At 34.1% G+C, this 18,312-nt stretch overlaps 1 protein-coding gene across 1 annotated transcript in view; it reads right to left on the bottom strand.

Annotated features, from left to right (window-relative positions):
* Positions 1-8,399: 8,399 nt before the first annotated feature.
* bowl (brother of odd with entrails limited) overlaps positions 8,400-18,312 on the bottom strand; it is a 35,334-nt gene continuing 25,421 nt past the window's right edge. Inside the window, exon 3 of the mRNA XM_073088785.1 lies at positions 8,400-10,502. Within this exon, the coding sequence (XP_072944886.1) occupies positions 9,215-10,502 (1,288 nt within the window). The 3' untranslated portion in view covers positions 8,400-9,214. The remainder of the gene's footprint in view (positions 10,503-18,312) is intronic.

Raw genomic sequence — 18,312 nt, 5'->3', positions numbered from 1 at the left:
TTACCATATCATTACTTCGAAGCTTAATTCACGAATCCACGTCAAACTAGCGTTAGAAAATATGATCTATAAATCTAGACTTTTCTCCATTAGAGGGATAGATCCAAGCCCAGCAACTGGGCATAAAATGTTTTGCAGTATTGAGCTCGCTATGTATCCATTCATTCCTAACAAGCCTAAGGCAGTCTGGTTTGTTATCAACCCATACCAGCAATAAATAGTACAAAACCTATTGTTTAAACCCTAAGTTATTCGAAGGCAGCCTTATCATTTTAATGCGAGCTCAAGGCCCCATAAAGTTCTAAAATTGAAAGTGCAGTGCTTCATAACGGTTTTAGAGACTAAATTTTAGTACTTGTATCGTAAAAAAAACGTACGGCTTCTATATTTTTTGCATACTTTACGAGTACTATTGAGAGTTAAATATTCTTAGAATCTTGTGAAGTCTATTAATGTTTACTTTTCCAGCATTCATATTCTGAGCGAAGACTGCCCAGCAATAGAAACAGTCGAAAAAAGATGCAGACCGCCGGACCACACAAGATTACGAAAGTCACACTGAAGTCGATAAAATTAATATTGCCTTGCAGGCACCTGTGTTTATACCTGTGTGTACTTCTGCATTTTAAAAATTAAATGTTTTTTTTTCAGTAGTTATATCTATTGCGTTTTGGCAAGCAATGTAATTGGGCTTTTTTTATTATTAAGAGGCATTTCAATTTTTCCAAGTTAATCCTCAGGAGTAAGAATTCCACCTGACATGTTACTTTAAGCATAGACAATTGATGATTCAGCTATTTTATGGAAACTCGATGCGGAGTATACCTACTAAATGAATTACCTTTAGGCCGTTAAGGTCTTAACAACTCTTATTTGACTGATTTCAACAGACCTATTCAACTTGGAGTCGATTGTAATCACTAAAAAGCAAATAAACATTTGCCATCAGGCGATTTGCAATAATTGCTAATTTCATTAAAAATACATTGGAACCAACCTTGAAGTCATGCATGCATTTTGATTGGAAGACAATTATTCATATGTCACCAAAGAGGCAAAGGTGACACATTGTCTACCAGAAAGTAGTCATAATGAAGTATCGTATGGTTTCTTCGAATGTGTTGCTCATGGGTTTGTATGTATTCAGTTCATGTATGTCGGCACTTAAGACGCGTGTGGGCTACATACAGTTAGCAAGGACATACAACAAAAATAAAACCGACTTCTATGTCACTACAAAGTAAAAAATAATTTAAATAAATGTCGGTTTAGTACATAGTTCTGAACTAGGCGCTCAATATATTTCGTTGGATAATGGCATAAACAGCGTGTCCAATATGAGCTTTGGGAAGTCGTTTAACAAGGGGTTCGCTTAAAAATATTTGTTCTAGAATTATGAGAACAACTTCAGAAAAGTAATATGTATTTCTGATAATCGACCGGTTCAAATCAAATAATTTGAGGTGATTTTACTAAAGGGCAGTGTTTGCCATGAATATAAACAAACACCATGATCCTGGATATAAATCCAAATTGACATGTGTGTGCGTGTGCGTGTCCGGGAGTCGAACCCGAAACGTTACCCGAAAGGTATTTGTCGGTGATATAAATTGGTTGACAATGAATTAAGTGTAATAAATTCCATCCGATGTTAACCTACTGAACACTCAACCGCAAGGTCACAAAAGTGGAACGTGAAACTAATCTAATTTAATATAAATAAAATTGAAGCGAAGTCGACTTATACAAAATTAGTACCACACTCTAAGATCAACGGTTTCATTTCACAAAACCAAGACATCTAAGAAATTTATTTTGACAAACACAAACACACACATACACATAGTTTTCAAGTTTAGCTATGACGGGTGTTTTTTTTTGGTAATTTTAAAACGTCAGAACAGATTTTATTGCCATTTTATGGAAGGTTTTTTTTTACAAACTGAACCTATTTTGGAGACTTAAATTAAATATTTAGATAAAACACTGAGCACAACTATAAACTTAATTTTACCGTGAACTTAATTTGCACTTTTTTTTTTATAATATAAGAGTAACAGGCGAGCATGCAGTCCATCTGATGCTAAGTGACTACTCATGTGCCACTCATGGATAGCTATAATCAACCCTTGATTAGATAGGATTGCATATTCCAACCTGAGTTCGGCCACAGATGCGCCGAGGACTAAGCTGGAACGCCTCGGAAAAGTATGTCTCCCTTACCACACCCTTCAAACCAGGACACAGCAGCGTTTAACCAGCTGTAATGAGGCAGAAATAGGTGTGGCGGTGGTGCCGCCGATGTCGGATCACAAAGGGTTGTACCACCTTCGAAGGTGGTACTTTGTACTTATTTTCGTATTTTAAAAACGAGCGATGTTCATTTCTTATACGGTTGTCGACAATTGCCCTTGAAGTTACTGCTTCTATGGCACCGTGTGTAAGGTATCAGTTGCGATATCACTACGCTTTCTCATCACGTACTGTACAGTGGTTTAGATTACCTATACGGGTTTCCCACTCGACGTATTTCTTTACGTTTCTTTAAGTTAAGCTCGTTATGCTTTGGATTCGGAGCACGTGGCAGATTTACGATTACGGTACCTGCAGATCCGGGTATGTACCTCAAGTTATGATGTTATAGGTAATTGATTGCCAAAGTTCTGCCTGACATCATCATCAATGGCACTTTTTTGGAAGTATTAGGGTGTTAGAATTAGAAGAAATTTAGAGACAACTGAGAGAGACACAAGGAGGCAGAAAGAGAGATAGAAGCATTGGAAGTTCATGCATGCAGCTGTTAGTGTAACCGGTACTACGATGGTATACTACGATTGCGCGACTCCTCCCAATATCACAAGGCTTCATGATTCCAGGAATATCAACTTAGTATTTAGAAGAAATGCACCTGTGACCAAACTCTTCAAATTTATTTGTCATGTACAGGTATCTATGGGTGGTAGAGACCGCTTATCATCAGGTGGACTGTATATTTGTTTGTACCTTTGACTTCTCTTTCATTTTTTTTATTTTCTAATTTCCTTTACTTTTGTCATCTTCTAAATCGACAAAACTTAATTATTTTTTACAATAATTCTGAAAACAAATAGAAACACTTTATCTTCACTTGCTTTTTTAGACTTCTACTAAATAGTTGCTTGGCTCAATTTATTTCTTAATAATTAAGTAGTTCAGAAAGAAAAATAGGTCATACTTCTTCGAAATAAAATGTAAATCAGCGTATCAAAATAATTCTACGTATTTAACAATGAAGTTACAAGAACACTGTTTGTTTTCATACGCATTACAATAGCCTTGCTTAATTACAATTTATAATCATCATCTTATCAGATCTTCTTGCCATCAAAACTTATCTTGAACACGTCATGTTATAATTATTCGGGCATCAAAGCTTAGGTATACTAGTTACATCCGTTCACGCATCAACAAATCTAGAAAGTTATTGTTCCTAGAACTAAGTTATTGTATTACAAGATATATTAGTAATTTTAATAGTATAATAGTATTAATTTTGAATTCTGACTTCGAAATTATGGAAAAATAATTATGATTTCCTTAAACGCTTGGAAAACTTTTCTTAAGATCCACATGGTTTTCTATAAGTTAAAGATATGTGAAACATGTTTAACGCCTCTTTTTAATCATTAACCATTTTCATTCTGTTCTTAGCAGAAAAGCTGCAAAATCAACTGTCCTACTAGATTTAAATGGAACATTTTTCGTAAAAATAATTTTGATATGAAGCAAAGCATGTTTTTTTATTATTTGGTTTGCGATACATGCTTGATTCACATTTGGCCTGTTAAAATGTTTTACACAATATTAATTTAATGTTAAGTTACTTACTTTACTTTTTTGTTTTTATTTCATTGTTTGTTATTTAAAATTTATTGTAGAAAATTTTACCCTTTGAAACAGTTAAACTTAAACGTAGAAAAATAGTTCCTTTTTTACAGAACCCAAAAGTACATAGATCCGGATTACGGGTGTGAAGCGTTTAAATTACAGAGATTCCATTAGCAGTGCGGTAATTAATATTTTAATCCAATCTCAATACGTATGTTGAAATATTTCGTTTCAATTTGTTCTGTCATTAATCAATTTAAGAAGTGTAGATCTTGATGGAGGCTGCAGCTGCAACGTTTAATATTAAGCTTGTAAATATTATTTGGCATAATTTTATTTATTTAATAGGTATACTGTATACATCACATCGGACACATCGGTATATATAACATTGGACACGCTGTTTACGCCATTATCCAACGAAATACATTGAACGCTGACTTCAGAAATATGTACTAAACCAACGTTTATTTCAATTATTTCTACTTTTAGTGACATATAATTCGGTTGATTTTTTTTGTTATTTTTTTAGGATTAAAGTGTATCTTACTTTTTATTTTTTTAGTTTCTTTTACGTATTTTTAGGAGACAGGCTTTTGTTGGCACAGATGGCACCACTTGTAAGGAAAATAGTGTATTTGTTACTGATTATAATAATGTTATACTTGTGTGGTGTGTATAACAAATAACATAACCTTAAATATGAAACAGTCAATGTAACCAATGACGAAAACGTAAATATAAAGTAACTTTTATATTACGATACATACGGCCTCACGTTACGCAACAATTACCTCCCATATCGTTCAGACACATAGATGGTGCCGGGTTCGATTTCCGGCCAAAAACACCTACTTTGATGAATTTAGATTCCTGTTCCCTTAGTATGATGAGTCTTTACGTTTTTACAAAAATGAATGTTTATGTATTTCTTTTCGTATATGCCCATACATTTCCAACCAGCGCCCCTAGCGGACTGTATCAGAACTTATTGGAAATGTATGGGAGATACGTATACAAATACAAAACAGTCATTGTTGTAAAAACGTAAATACTCATACTAAGGGTACAGTTTTGGGAATAGGTGTTTATGTACTTGTTTTATTTGTGTAAATTCAAATTCTTGATGTTCTTTTGTATGTAATTATTCTAATTCTTATGTTTCTATGAGTTGAGTGGAGATGAATATCTTTTAATGTAGAAAGCGTTATTACTACTAATATATTTATATTATACACACATAAGATAGCCACCAAGTACCAGGGAAACATGATATAGAAAAGTGAACCTACTGCAACGGAGGAAATGCGAAAGTGACTCCGGTTACATACAGACAATGTCCGCAGCCTGCATGACCACTACATGACCTAACTTAATGTTCTACTTAGAAACAGTTAGTAATAAGTACTTAAGTTAGTTAGCTGTCGTTACTTAGCCATTACTTATATAAGCCACAAAGGAACACTAACTTCCGCCTTCCGTGTATAAACGAAGATGACTCGAACGACAGAAACGTGAGTAATAATCATATAGGTAACTATATTTTATGTGCGCCTGGTAGGTGCCTTTCCAAGTTATTTATTACCCAATGTAAAATACGGTGCATACTCGTGTAAATGTGACAATTTAGGATATTAAGAGTTAACGTTGACTATTTGAAGGTAGCATTTAATTAACACCTATTTCTGCCTTATAACAGCAGTGTTAAGCGCTGCTGTGTTCTGGTTTGAAGTGTGTGGGAGACATACTTTTCCGAGGCGTTCCAGCTTAGTCCTTAGGAGTAGCGGCGCATCTGTGACCGATCTCAGGTAGGAATATCAAATCCTATCTGGGGTGGATTATAGATGTCCATGGGCGGCAGTAGCCACTTACCATCAGGTGGAGTGCATGCTCGTCTGCTACTCCTATATTATATAAGAAAAAAAAAGTAGAGCCCTTTGTGGTTTGATTCCTAAAGCACCTATTACTGCCTACGAACAGTAGTGTTAAACGCTGCTGTGATTCCATATAGAGGATGTGGTAAGGGAGTATTCAATCATGGCATATTAAGGTACTCCAGGTAGGAAGATAGAAATTTTAATTAACTTATAATCTGTTAGGTCCACTTAAGGCGTAAAGAAGTCTGGAGCTATCAACACTATTTACTATAACTTATTTAAAGGACTCACAACTGTAAGTGTATAAGGTCCTCTAACTATGAAAAGAGCCTCATTTAGAGTTCATTTGTATTCTGTCCATTGCAAACACCGCTCTTCCATCGAACGCGTTCGATTATGTAGGTTGTAGGAACTAGAGTAAATCTATGTCATTAAACATCATTGTAATTGATTACAATAATTTGTTTCTTAATTACTTAAGTCTCTTAATGTAATAAACCAAGTTTCGTGCGTACGCAGTTTTTTCTACTTATATACATAATTTAATTTATCTTTTTTAATTTTGTGTGAGAGCAAGTATAATTAGGTCTTAATATGAATTTATTTCATCTTGCGAATTTGGTCAGCTGATTAAAATGAATACGTTTTACAATTACAATTAAAATAATGATTAACACGTTATAATTGATGCATTATGCCTGTGTCAAAATTTACCTTAATATTTCATTTAAAAAAAGTTTACCTTATAGCTTCCAATCCAAGCGTAGCGTGTTTACCATTTCGCCATTAAAGATAATAGTTCGGAGTCACATAATCGATTAAATAGAAATCATTTAATCGGCACGCTAATCGTATTCGGAATCGGATGCTCTAACAATTATTCACAGTCTATACACATCTCGAGCGACGTAATTGATTGCCACCTCGTACGGTGCTTTCACCTCGAATCGACCGGATTAAAATATCGAAACGACATTCGGTCGTAAAAATATTTTTTATTATTTTTTCATTCGGCAGCGGGGATTTCCATAAACGCCAAGTAGCTGAAGCGAAGTTCGCGCGAGCCGTCGTAAAATGGTGCTCGTAAAAGGAACACCTTTTATCTTGTAGCCTTCTTTTATGTTACAGACGCATAGTTGCAGCTGTAATAGCTTGTTCTCGAAGGACTAAGGAATACATAACAGTATATTCTTGCAAAATACTCATAAAATATACAAGTACCGACTATTTGTCTTCAATAGCGATGGAGTAAGTTTTTAAGGCGAAGAATGGGTAGAGCAAAACTGAAACTGCCACTTATCATTACTACAGAGTAAATAAGTATAAAAGTTTTACGAGTATAAGTATTTCATACTTGAGTAAAAGATAATTTCTGAATAAATAATTTTGTCTAAATTTTGTCTGTATATGTATCATTTACATCAGATAAATCGCAATAACTATCTTTATAAATTCAATCGACTCGATGATTTTGCAATGTACACAGTTTTATTCATACTCATGCTGTAGCCGACTTCCTATTAATATATACTTACAGTAAACAAATCCTTATCATTTGCTTTGCATATATAAATGCAAAGCATTACAGCCGTGATGAAGAGTAGTCAACTGGATTCGTAAGCCGATATCCTCGGAATGTACCGTAACACAACACTAGATAGTAGATACAAGATTGTGCTATTTGAACCGCATCGGCGTGGACTGGATGTGGGAAGAACTGTTGGTCTGCCTTCTGTGTTTTTGTACCAGTTACTATTTACCTACTTACCATAAATCCTATTTGTAATGTAACATGTAGCTGCAGGTGAAGATACATTTATTTGGTTTCTATGTAAGAAACTTCCGAAATTTGACAATAGATGGCGTTACTCGTGTTCTAAATCACGCTCTAGACGTTTTTTAACGTTTTGAACGTAAAAACGCTGTAAATATGAGTATATGAGTGTATGCGCAATCCAAAAGTCTAGATAAAGATTGGTATCTTTTGTAATACACATATTTACACATATCATTTTGCAAACTACTCACTAAAATCTGGTTGGTTCTAAATTTGTTCTATTTGTTACGGTCTTTGTCATTAATCCAATTTGACCCCTTGGCCTACTGCTGGGCACGGATCTCCTTTCGAAGTGAGAGGGGTTATAGGGCTATCACGCTGGCCAAGAACACTAATTGGTACACTTCACACACCAACATATTGTTAACATTAGGCCATCAACCCGGAAACATAAACGAACAAATAATCATATTTATTATTAAAAAATATTGGATTTCATATTTGTGTAGGCCAATATTCTTTCTCTGGCGTTATTTTCCTTCTTAGTGGTGGCGGCATAATTGTCTTGTAGCAAAAATTCCCAGTCTAAATACCTCATTCATTGTAAAGTGATAATCCACATAGCACAGCGATTACTATACTAGTCTGAAGTCTGGGTTCCGGCTTCGATGACGAGCCAGGTAAACTTCTAATTAATGACCTTAGATTTCGGTCCTGGGTCTAGGAATGATGTTGTTGTGTGTTGTGTGCGCTCTTACGATACGATGAGTGTAGAAAACGCCATTTTATTGTTTTCTCGTTCACCACTACCCTTTTTTCCAGCCATTTTGAGAGTCGACACTATATTTTACACTAAATAAGCTAAAATAAAATTGTCATTTGTATTTCGTTATAATTTATTTAGATAAAAAGAATTTATACAGCACTAATTTAATCATAACTAATAGAAACATTATCTGAGCAACAGTTACAACCAAACATTCTTGCCTTATGGTCATCATATTCAAAAATAAATATTACAGGTTTATTTAACTTAGATTTCTATCAACTTATTCTTTTTGTTAAAAAATATTTTTACGAAAAGTAGATTTTTTCAAATAACAAGTGACTTAAACTACTACATCAGTTTTCTTAACAATAAACTTTACTGTTGCGATAATAAAAATAGTTCAAGTTGCCTCAAGTCATATGAAATCACATGCTTAGTATAAAATGCAGGATATCTTAATTAAAATTTACTTTAAAACTAATCTAACATTGCCATCTTAAAATAACATCTAAATAATAAATAACACACTCATCTTTTGATCCAGTCTATGCTTACTTTGACAGTAACTTAAATCAAAATTAAGTAGAATATAACATCTTGTACAGTTGTAATTGATTCTTACTAATATTCTGAAATTCAACATAACATTACGAAATAAGTATGGCCTAAATTTTGATACACTAAATTTTTAAAATTTGGAGGTAAACAAAACACTGCACAAACAAACTTTATGAGATCTTTACGAAAACCAAATCCACGACACAATTACGTACAATCATACCTCTAAATAATTTCATATAGTTTTAAAGTGAATCTTTAACTAATAATACTCTTCAACATTAATTCTACATTTAAACGAGTAATATCTACTTCTAATCTATTTACAAATCTGTCTAACAATACATTGATAAGTACGTTTTTTTATCAACGTCTCATGATATCTTCTATACTGAACCCTTTCTTGGGCCCTGAAGATTGGCTTGTCCCCGGTTTGGGATTTGTATTCGGTTGTATACCCACAATATTTTTTATGCCATTCGCTATCAAACTAGAGTTCGAATCATCAGGGTCTTTAGAAGTATGTGGTATGTCCTTACAATTCGTAACACTGGTTGAAGTGCTCGGTGCAGTGTCTTTCGGCGGAGCATGTTTTACAATTAAATCTTGAGCAACTGTTTGTTGTGGTCCTAGCACTGTATGAGGTACCGGACCATAAGCTATTTGTGGATGAGGCGGCGGCATTGGAAGGCCAAACTTGTGATATGACGGCATACCCATAATTGTTGGTGCTATTCCAACAACAACATCTCCGCCGCCTATCGGTGGTCGAGGCATCGATAAATTAGTTGGCTCTGGAGACCGACTGCGATAAACTGCAGCGCATGTTCTCACATTATCTGGAATATCCGGCGGATGACTTCTTTTTCTGAATGGACTTAAGTACATTCCGGAAGGCCCAGGGTCTATAGGTGGACTTGCCATTTGACCAATCTTAGATGGATCAGGGGGAGCTACTTGATGCAAGTCTCTTCTGATTTGCAGTTGTGGATGTCTTACTTGCGGTTCGGGAACATCATTGTAACGCATTTCCTTTTCTATAATTTCTTCTGATGTGTATCTTCGTTTTTCGTACAGTTCAGATGTTCCCATTCGGTGCTTTTCTGGATGTTGTGGACGCATCGTATAGGGACTTGCTCTATCTCGAGGTTCATTGTGATGGCAGTGAGTGCGTTCCACCGGTGATGGCGATACTCTTCTAGGTCTCTCTTCACTTTGCTCTCGTCCGATACTTTCAATCGATGACGATCGAGCTCTTCTAACCGGTGAATGTTCAGGTGATGACAATTCGGGATCATCATCATCGTATCCTGGTTCAATTGGCGATCCTGGTCTTCCAATATCTTCTTCGCCTACGTCTAAAACATCTCCGGGTGGCACATCACCAACGGCATGAGTCAAAGCGTGCCGTCGCAAATCACAATTTCTACGGAATACTTTTCCACACGAGCTACATTCGTATGGTTTGTGGTCAGTGTGAGTAAGGAGATGTGTCTTAAGATTCGAGCGTTGATTGAAGCTTCGACTACATACAGGACACTTGTGAGGAGACTCTTCCATATGCAGGATCTTGTGGACAGCCAACGTCCTCGATTGGCAAAATCCTTTCCCACATTCCGTGCATTTGAATGGCTTCTCCTTTGAATGTATGTACCTGTAACAAAGAAAGTGAATCTTAATAAAAGTTTTAACACACCTTATTCGTGTAAGACTGCCATATTACTATATGAATGCTCATCGATGTTTTAATGATTCATGCCATAAAATATCGAACTTTAATTAAAAGTCTGGGTAGAGGCGGAGTAAATCGAATGTAGTTCCACAGATCTTTATATGAACCGTCGGTTATTTATAGCATTGCATTGCAGAGCGTAGTTACAAAATAACAGATTTTAATTAAGCCCTATTCGATTGTTTCTGAAAATCTCATTACTATTATCAACAAGTGCTATCATAATCTTCAATTTAAAAAGGATTACATATTGGCTTTATACAATGTGTTGTAAAGCACAACGGACGGGTATCAATGATAGTAAATTTAAGTACGTAAGTAGCATTTATCTTCGGGCCAATACACTAGAAAGGTCAGGTATATTGTCAAAGTGCTCATATCTCCACGCAACGTTGTGGCACGACGTCATAATTTACCTCCGGTGACCACCATTCTGTGCAGGCGCACCTTGAACGTGATCCGGGTAATTCGAGACTCTAGTCTCAAGGCGAGACCAGCGACGACGCACGCGCAAGTGTGCGTACCACCCTTCCATGATCTCTGTAAATACTCCCCCCTCCCGATATTTCGTAACAAAACAATGAGCGGAGAAGCTCAAATTTAACTGGTTCCGTTCCACAGGTTTCAGTTCGACCGAATCGAATTACGTTAAAAGCATTTTGTGGCCAATCGCTTCGATTAATATTATTAACAGCGCGCCTCAGTATTGGGTTGCCGTTGCCAATGAGTTTTATAATCTGTACATTGAAGAAAAAATAATATAAGGCACTACTTCTAATTTTAATTCCAGTAAAACTCGGCATATTAAGAAGAAGTAACGGGCGCATTAAACTTGCTTAGCTCCGACACTTTAGGATTAAGATTGGATATTAAAGAGAAAAGTTTTGGCTCAATGGTAGAGATCTCTTTTATGATATTGGATGTCATCTGCAATTATAATAAAGTAACGTTCCTTCAAAATTAAAACTGTGATTGAACAATATTTTAATATTGTAACAGAGAACAGGTATAACAATCTCATAAATCACCAGAATATTTTCAAAGGAACGATAACTTACTAATAGAATAACTTTTATTTAAGAATACCGGATGGCAATTTGATTATAATTATGGGAACCAATCGACGGTTTTTTTTTGAGGAAACAAATCAAGGTGAAGGCGATATCAAATTAATATCGGAGCTATTGTAGAGGTACATAAAATCATATTATGGGCATTAAAATTTAATCGAGAATTAGGAGCGAAACAATGCAAAATGAACTTTGTCCGTTCAATATTTATAAAAAAATCCGATAGTACATACATAAATGAAATGATTCATACACATTTTTACTAAATAAAATTAACAAAAAAATGGCAGCTTAAAGTATTAATCACAGACATACCATTTCTAATCTACATAATTATGTCTTTGTCTAGAACTTCAAAGGAAAAAGATTTAATTGAATTAAAAATATTTTAGTAATACATTCAAGTTACATTAGTCGAACTCCCTGCACGGATAATGATAATAACTCGAAATGCCTCCCCTGTCACGCCAAGAATGCATCACGTAAATAATTTTACTCTATGAAAGATAAACAAAAAGGTGTAATGACCTTTCTGGGTTCACTTGACGCTGGTTTTGGGTTTCAAAGATTGTTTGATAATCTCGATACGAGTTCTTGTGGCATCCAGTCGCAGATTCTTTTTAAACGTCTGAGTGATTCTAATGGTGCTTTAGATAAAGATACCGTCAAGTAATGTTAGAAAAGAGACAATAGGTAGTCGGTACATTAAAAATGATTTGTGAATAATGTATGAAGTAGATTGTTCTTATCTTAAGGACATTTCGGTCGATTAACTTTACAAAGGTATAGATGCTTTTATGTGTATTGCAAACATTTAGCAATAAATAAAATGTGAAGACTAAAATTTTGACGCCATTCAGCAGTTTTAAGTATTGCTGTCTCCCGCTTTAAAGAGTGTATTAAGGAGGACATACTTATGCGAGGCGTTCCAACTTAGTCCTAAAGTCCTATCAACGCATCTGTAGCCAGCCTCAGGTAGGAATCTAATCTTATCTGGAGTTGTTTACAGATGTACGGCATAGCCACCACAATAGCCTTTTAGCATCAGTAAAAAAAAAAGATAATTTCAAATGATAAATTTTAAGAAATATATTCAGTTTCTATTGCGAGTAAAGAAGTATCGGAGCCTAGTCCTTACAACCTGACTGAATCTAATAGTACTTTAGATTAAGATTATTCGTAGTTATAAATAGCGGATGGAGATGTATCGTTTGCAATTAAAAACGGTTATCGCGCGGCAGTCACGTTTCTGATTCATAGCTTTTAGCCGTTTAATTCGTTTTATTAAATTCTTCGTTTAAAATGTTGAGGCTTACAATTATTTTATTTATATTTTTAATAGTGACTTAAGCTTGGAGAACATTACAGAGATTAGTTTTTAGCAATTATCCTAAAAACTTAATCTCAAAAAACAATATTGATCCTTGAACGCCCGTTATTGATAATTTCTTCTTAGTAGACATCATAAAATGTCGATCTTCATTAGGTAAGAATGGGATAGATTAAATATTAATAACGGGCGCGAGACAATTATCACCGTGATGTTAACAATCGTCTAAACTATGCATAATTGCGAATTCTAAGGGCAATCTTAGAAAAGAGACTTGGCACAGTTGACATTTATTGAATTATTGCTTCAAATACCAGAAAACCTCATGAATGGTCTAAAAACACAAAGACTCGCTAACCGTCACGCAAATATTGAGGTGGACAGACATACCGGTTTTATGTAAACTTAAACGAACAGGAGGTTAGACGCTTGGCTATTCAATTACTCGCACCTCACGGTCGTATATGGAAATCTTAATTATTCCTTATTTGGCTTTGTAGGAAGTTTCACACTTTTGTTGCTTAAAATTTTGAGGTCGAAAAGGTAAAATATTTACACGTTGTTTTGTAAAAGGTTTAACCACCTGTAGTTAGGATCATAAGGAACTTTTCCAATACTACGAGCTTAAAGGTTATAAAATTGTTAAATAATCTTTTGGTAATAAAACCTACAGTTTTATAGACGAAAGAGACAGTATAAATTGCAGATTGCAAGACAACACTAGTGAGATGGTTAAGGGCAATACGGCCAGTTTATTAATGAATATTACCCATAATAGCAACGAAGCGAGGAAACAACTAAAACGATTATACTTAAAACGTATTATAATTATATACCTACTGAGAATGCATTTAAACCCGCTATTCTCATTTCAATAAGTTGATGAACAAATCCAGTTAGAATAAATCATTAAAAGAATATACAAAAAACGACCCAATTAACTTAAAAAGCACGATTTAAATGCCAGTATCTAAACTACTTCCAATAAATTAGAAATATATAATGAAGGCGATATCTTCATTCTGAAATGAATTGAGAGGTGTATACGCGGATGACGGATTCGGAACCACCGGTCAAACAACTTGGGGCATCAAAGAGACCGCCAACGAATTCAAATTAACAAGGCAATTACCAAGTTACTTTGAAAAACGCTCGCCACACCGGCCGAGACAATAAAATCCACAATTCTTACTAACTAAACATTACGTTCCGTTGCCCGTAGCAACCTTGGAAACTCACTCCATGAAATATTATAAAGCAAATGTTCACACAACACATATAAAAGAGTTCAAACCACAAAAAGTGAAGTCAATTTTTTTACTCAAAAAGCAGAGATAATCGTAAAGAATACGCATAATTAATGACATAAACAAATCTGTCCCTCCCAATGCTCTTATCGCACCAATTCGATCAATTTTGACGTTAAATAAAATATAAGTAACGTCTGTCTCTTCTTATTATACTTCGAGATAAGGATCACGATGGACAGTCGCTCAGAATCCCATCAAGGCACGGCGTGGAGATTAAAAAAAGTGAAGCTCGAAATTACAGAGAGGACTGTGGTCTCGCGCTAATGGCTTACATTAAAAAATATTTTCCATTACGGTTACCGGTTGGATAATGCGTTTTGGTGGAAGAAACACTTATGGATGGCGCCGCTGAGGAAAATGGGGAAGTGACTCATGTTATTGAAGCTGTTTAACGTTTGGTATACGAAAGTAACGTCAGTAATTGAGTCGGTCAGTCAACTACGACGCTCTAAAAAGTCTGTTCTCAAGTACGAAATTCATTGAGGAAACGCGCCGGCATTCGCCTGTGCGAGAAACAGGTTCTCAAAATCGTCCTCGTTTCGTTTTACAAACAGTACCTACAGCTGTTGTGACAGCGCAGTGAATATGGAGTCAAACACTTTTCGATACGGCTCGATCGTTTAAGGTTTTCGACGTATATTGCTCTTGCGATTCCTAATTTAAAATGCGAATTAAAAATGTAATTTCGAAGTGATAAAAGTTAAAGCGTTTTAAAACCAAAAGCGACGAGGTGGTATTTCTGCTATCGATCCGGGTCAGAAACGATTTTTTTTTCAGACCAATCGTGGGTTCGAGATTGCCTATCGAACAGCGATCGGTAACGGCTATAGAGTTAGCACGTGGAAGAATTGGCATGGATATTTATCTACCAATGTCTCAAGGGATAAAAATTGATAGTACAAGTACGAGTACGTAATAAATAAGAGTAGGTACATTAGTAGATAGAGTTATAATTTTTGTATCAACCTAAAGAGGTACGTTAAAAATTATGTATGTTTATTTTGTTAAGACTACAATTACAAAATAAGATGTGCTTATTAAGCATAATAAAATTAATAAACATTGATAAAAAGGCAATTTTAATGTTTAAGTATATTTTTAGCAATCTAGATTTAATAAAGGAACTAATTGTATTCCTAAGATTTTAAGCTAAGCTAAATAACTGGATTATTAAATTTCACTTATTCTTTTTAAATGTACATAAATGAGTTAAGCAATAGCTACAAATAATTTATGACTGTCTTAAACTCTCATAACTCTGTGCCCCGACCACTTCTACGGATCGAATCAATTTCTCTCGATAGATTTTTTCTTATTTTTATTCTTAGTGTGAATAGAGTCGACCATCTGGACGCAAAATGAAGTATGTACAGCCGTAGTTACAGATTTAAGTTGATATATTTTATCTTCACAAGCTTTTATTTAACTTCACTTGTCCCAATATCTGCTTGTGAATAATCAAATTTTACAAGTCAATTTCAACTCTCTTTCCGGGGATCGATTCAACTGATTTTTACACACATAATACGTAAGTTAAATGATAATGTAATATGATTGTGTTATTAAGTTGTCTGTTCATAGAACCTAAAGGTGGTCATAGCTCTGTCGAGCTAAGTAAGTTAAAGCCTCAGTATTAAGGACGTACACCAGATTAAGGACGACAGGTGTAAGACGTCATTTTACTTCAAATAAAGCCTCAAGCATACATACGTAAACATTTTAAAAGTGATATGATATACGATGAATAAAATTTTAGCTTCATAGGAATTTTTGTATAATGTTTAAAACTATAATTTTTATATTTATAATTGACATGCTTGCGTTGGATAAACGCAAGAAACTCAGCGAATTTCTCATTTTAACTGTATTATTTATACAGTTAGGTTTTTAAGAACTAAAATTTCTGTCAATGATTATAAAGTAGAAACCTTCCAAAAACCTGAAACACCTTTTAATTTTACACATTATATAAACTGCTACAAACCAGTTCACTCTGATACACTATAGGTACTTGAGCGAAATTTCTTTGAAAGTTTAAGGTTAAAATACGGAGTTATGCAACATCGAGATGGTGAGTTTTCGATAAGTTCCACTTTAAATTACTTTATTTAAAATATTTATTACATGTAAATTATAAGGTTATTTTTGGGTCTGATGTAATTTTGTACCTACACTTAATACTGTTCGCAAAATGGATTTTTAAATGAAAACTTACTTAAAATAAACCGTACGAAATCAATAGATATAAATTGTACGTTTGTGTATATTTGCTAAAATATACATTACTATTTTAAAATTACGAAAATTAAATAACAGCACCATAAATAAAATGCGTTGCGTTGCGTTATAAACAACCATTTTATAATATCAGTGTTAATCGTTTTGTATTATCATTTTCGATGGGTATTCCATACATTTCATAAATAGTATTATTTGATTCATAGTTTTTTATTTGTATTATCTTCTACTTTTTATTAAATGTTAGTTTTTTTTTAGGATTTATTATAGTTAACTAGCTGACCCGGCAAACGTTGTGTTGCCATATAAATAAAAAAATGTTAAAGGTGAACAACCCTTATCACTTAGGGGTATGAAAAATAGATTGTAGCCGATTCGCAGACTTACTGAATATGCATATAAAATTTGGTGAAAATCGGTAAAGCCGTTTCAGAGGAGTTCGGTAACTAACATTGTGACACGAGAATTTTATGTATAAGATATAGAAAAGGTTTATTAAAAATATTAAAAGGAAACTCTTCCGTCTTCTGCCATAAGGAGTTTCATATACTAATTACGGACGTTGAGTATAGCATCTAAGTAAAGAGAGCAGGTCCGGCGGAATGCGGCGGGTCAGTGCCCTCTCATCTCCGCGCAGCCTCCTAGGATTGATGCTGCTATCGACTCTGCGTACGCAATTAGTTTTAGATGGATTTACAATATTATTTCAGGTTTGATTTGATTTTATTCCATATAATCTAATTAGAATTTTGATGGTACTAATTGGTTGTGTTTTAATTGGTGTGGAGTGTGGTTTTCATATTAAACTTTTATAGGGCGTTGGATAAAAAGATGATAGTGATTTTTAGTAAATAAAGTAATAAAATCAACGCCATAAACTTGTACTCAACGCCATATTATATGAAATAACCATAGCAGTTCCTTGTTTATACTAGGAAAAACTCAAAACATAAAAATACGCTAGATAAATATCATTATGTTTCCAACATATAAACATGTTTACATCGGAATATCCTTGAAGTCAGAGTATAATATTATATACTATGTACCTACTTTAATGTAACTACTATTTTTCTTTTGATATAAATTACTGAATAATAAACTAATATTCTTGTAATAAAGTTATACTCGTATGTACTATGTAACTTAAGATACCAATGTGAGACATAGTTCATATTTTAAAATTAACCTATTTATTTTACAACTGTAAAATAAATATCCTTCATTGTGAATTTCATATTATAGTAACACTTATTAACACACAGGTATATAATGTTATAATTATTATCTTTACGATTAAAACTAGCGTTAAAAGTTTTGGACCAGAACACAGTACACGCGAATAAAAGTATTTAATTAAAATAACTAAACTCAATAAAAATGTATTTGTAATGTAAATAATTAAATCAAATATAGTCGTAAACATTATTTGTCTATTACCTCAAAATGAAGCAATTAGAAAACAGCTTTAAAAAATATAACATAAAAACAACTTTATAATAACATATACAGAAGCTCGACATGCAAAAACTTGGACGAGATACCATCAACAAATGAAATTAAGTCATTCCGACGGTAATATAAAATGGAATCATAAAACAGACAAAGAAACCGTAAATGCTAATGGGTTACGCGAACTTAATTAGATGTATCTTGAGCCATTAAAAAATGGTTGTGGAAATGGCAAACGACCTCATGTTTTACTTATTTTGGCATTTCTGAATATTCAAAAGTTACTGTGTTTATAAAATGTGCTCTTATTTTTTATCTTCATATATCTATTG

Source organism: Epargyreus clarus, unplaced genomic scaffold (genome assembly GCF_041222505.1).
Source record: "Epargyreus clarus isolate Ecla_fem2 unplaced genomic scaffold, WU_Ecla_fem_2.2 ptg000027l, whole genome shotgun sequence".
Taxonomy (NCBI): domain Eukaryota; kingdom Metazoa; phylum Arthropoda; class Insecta; order Lepidoptera; family Hesperiidae; genus Epargyreus; species Epargyreus clarus.
This window is presented reverse-complemented; position numbering and strand designations above follow the sequence as displayed.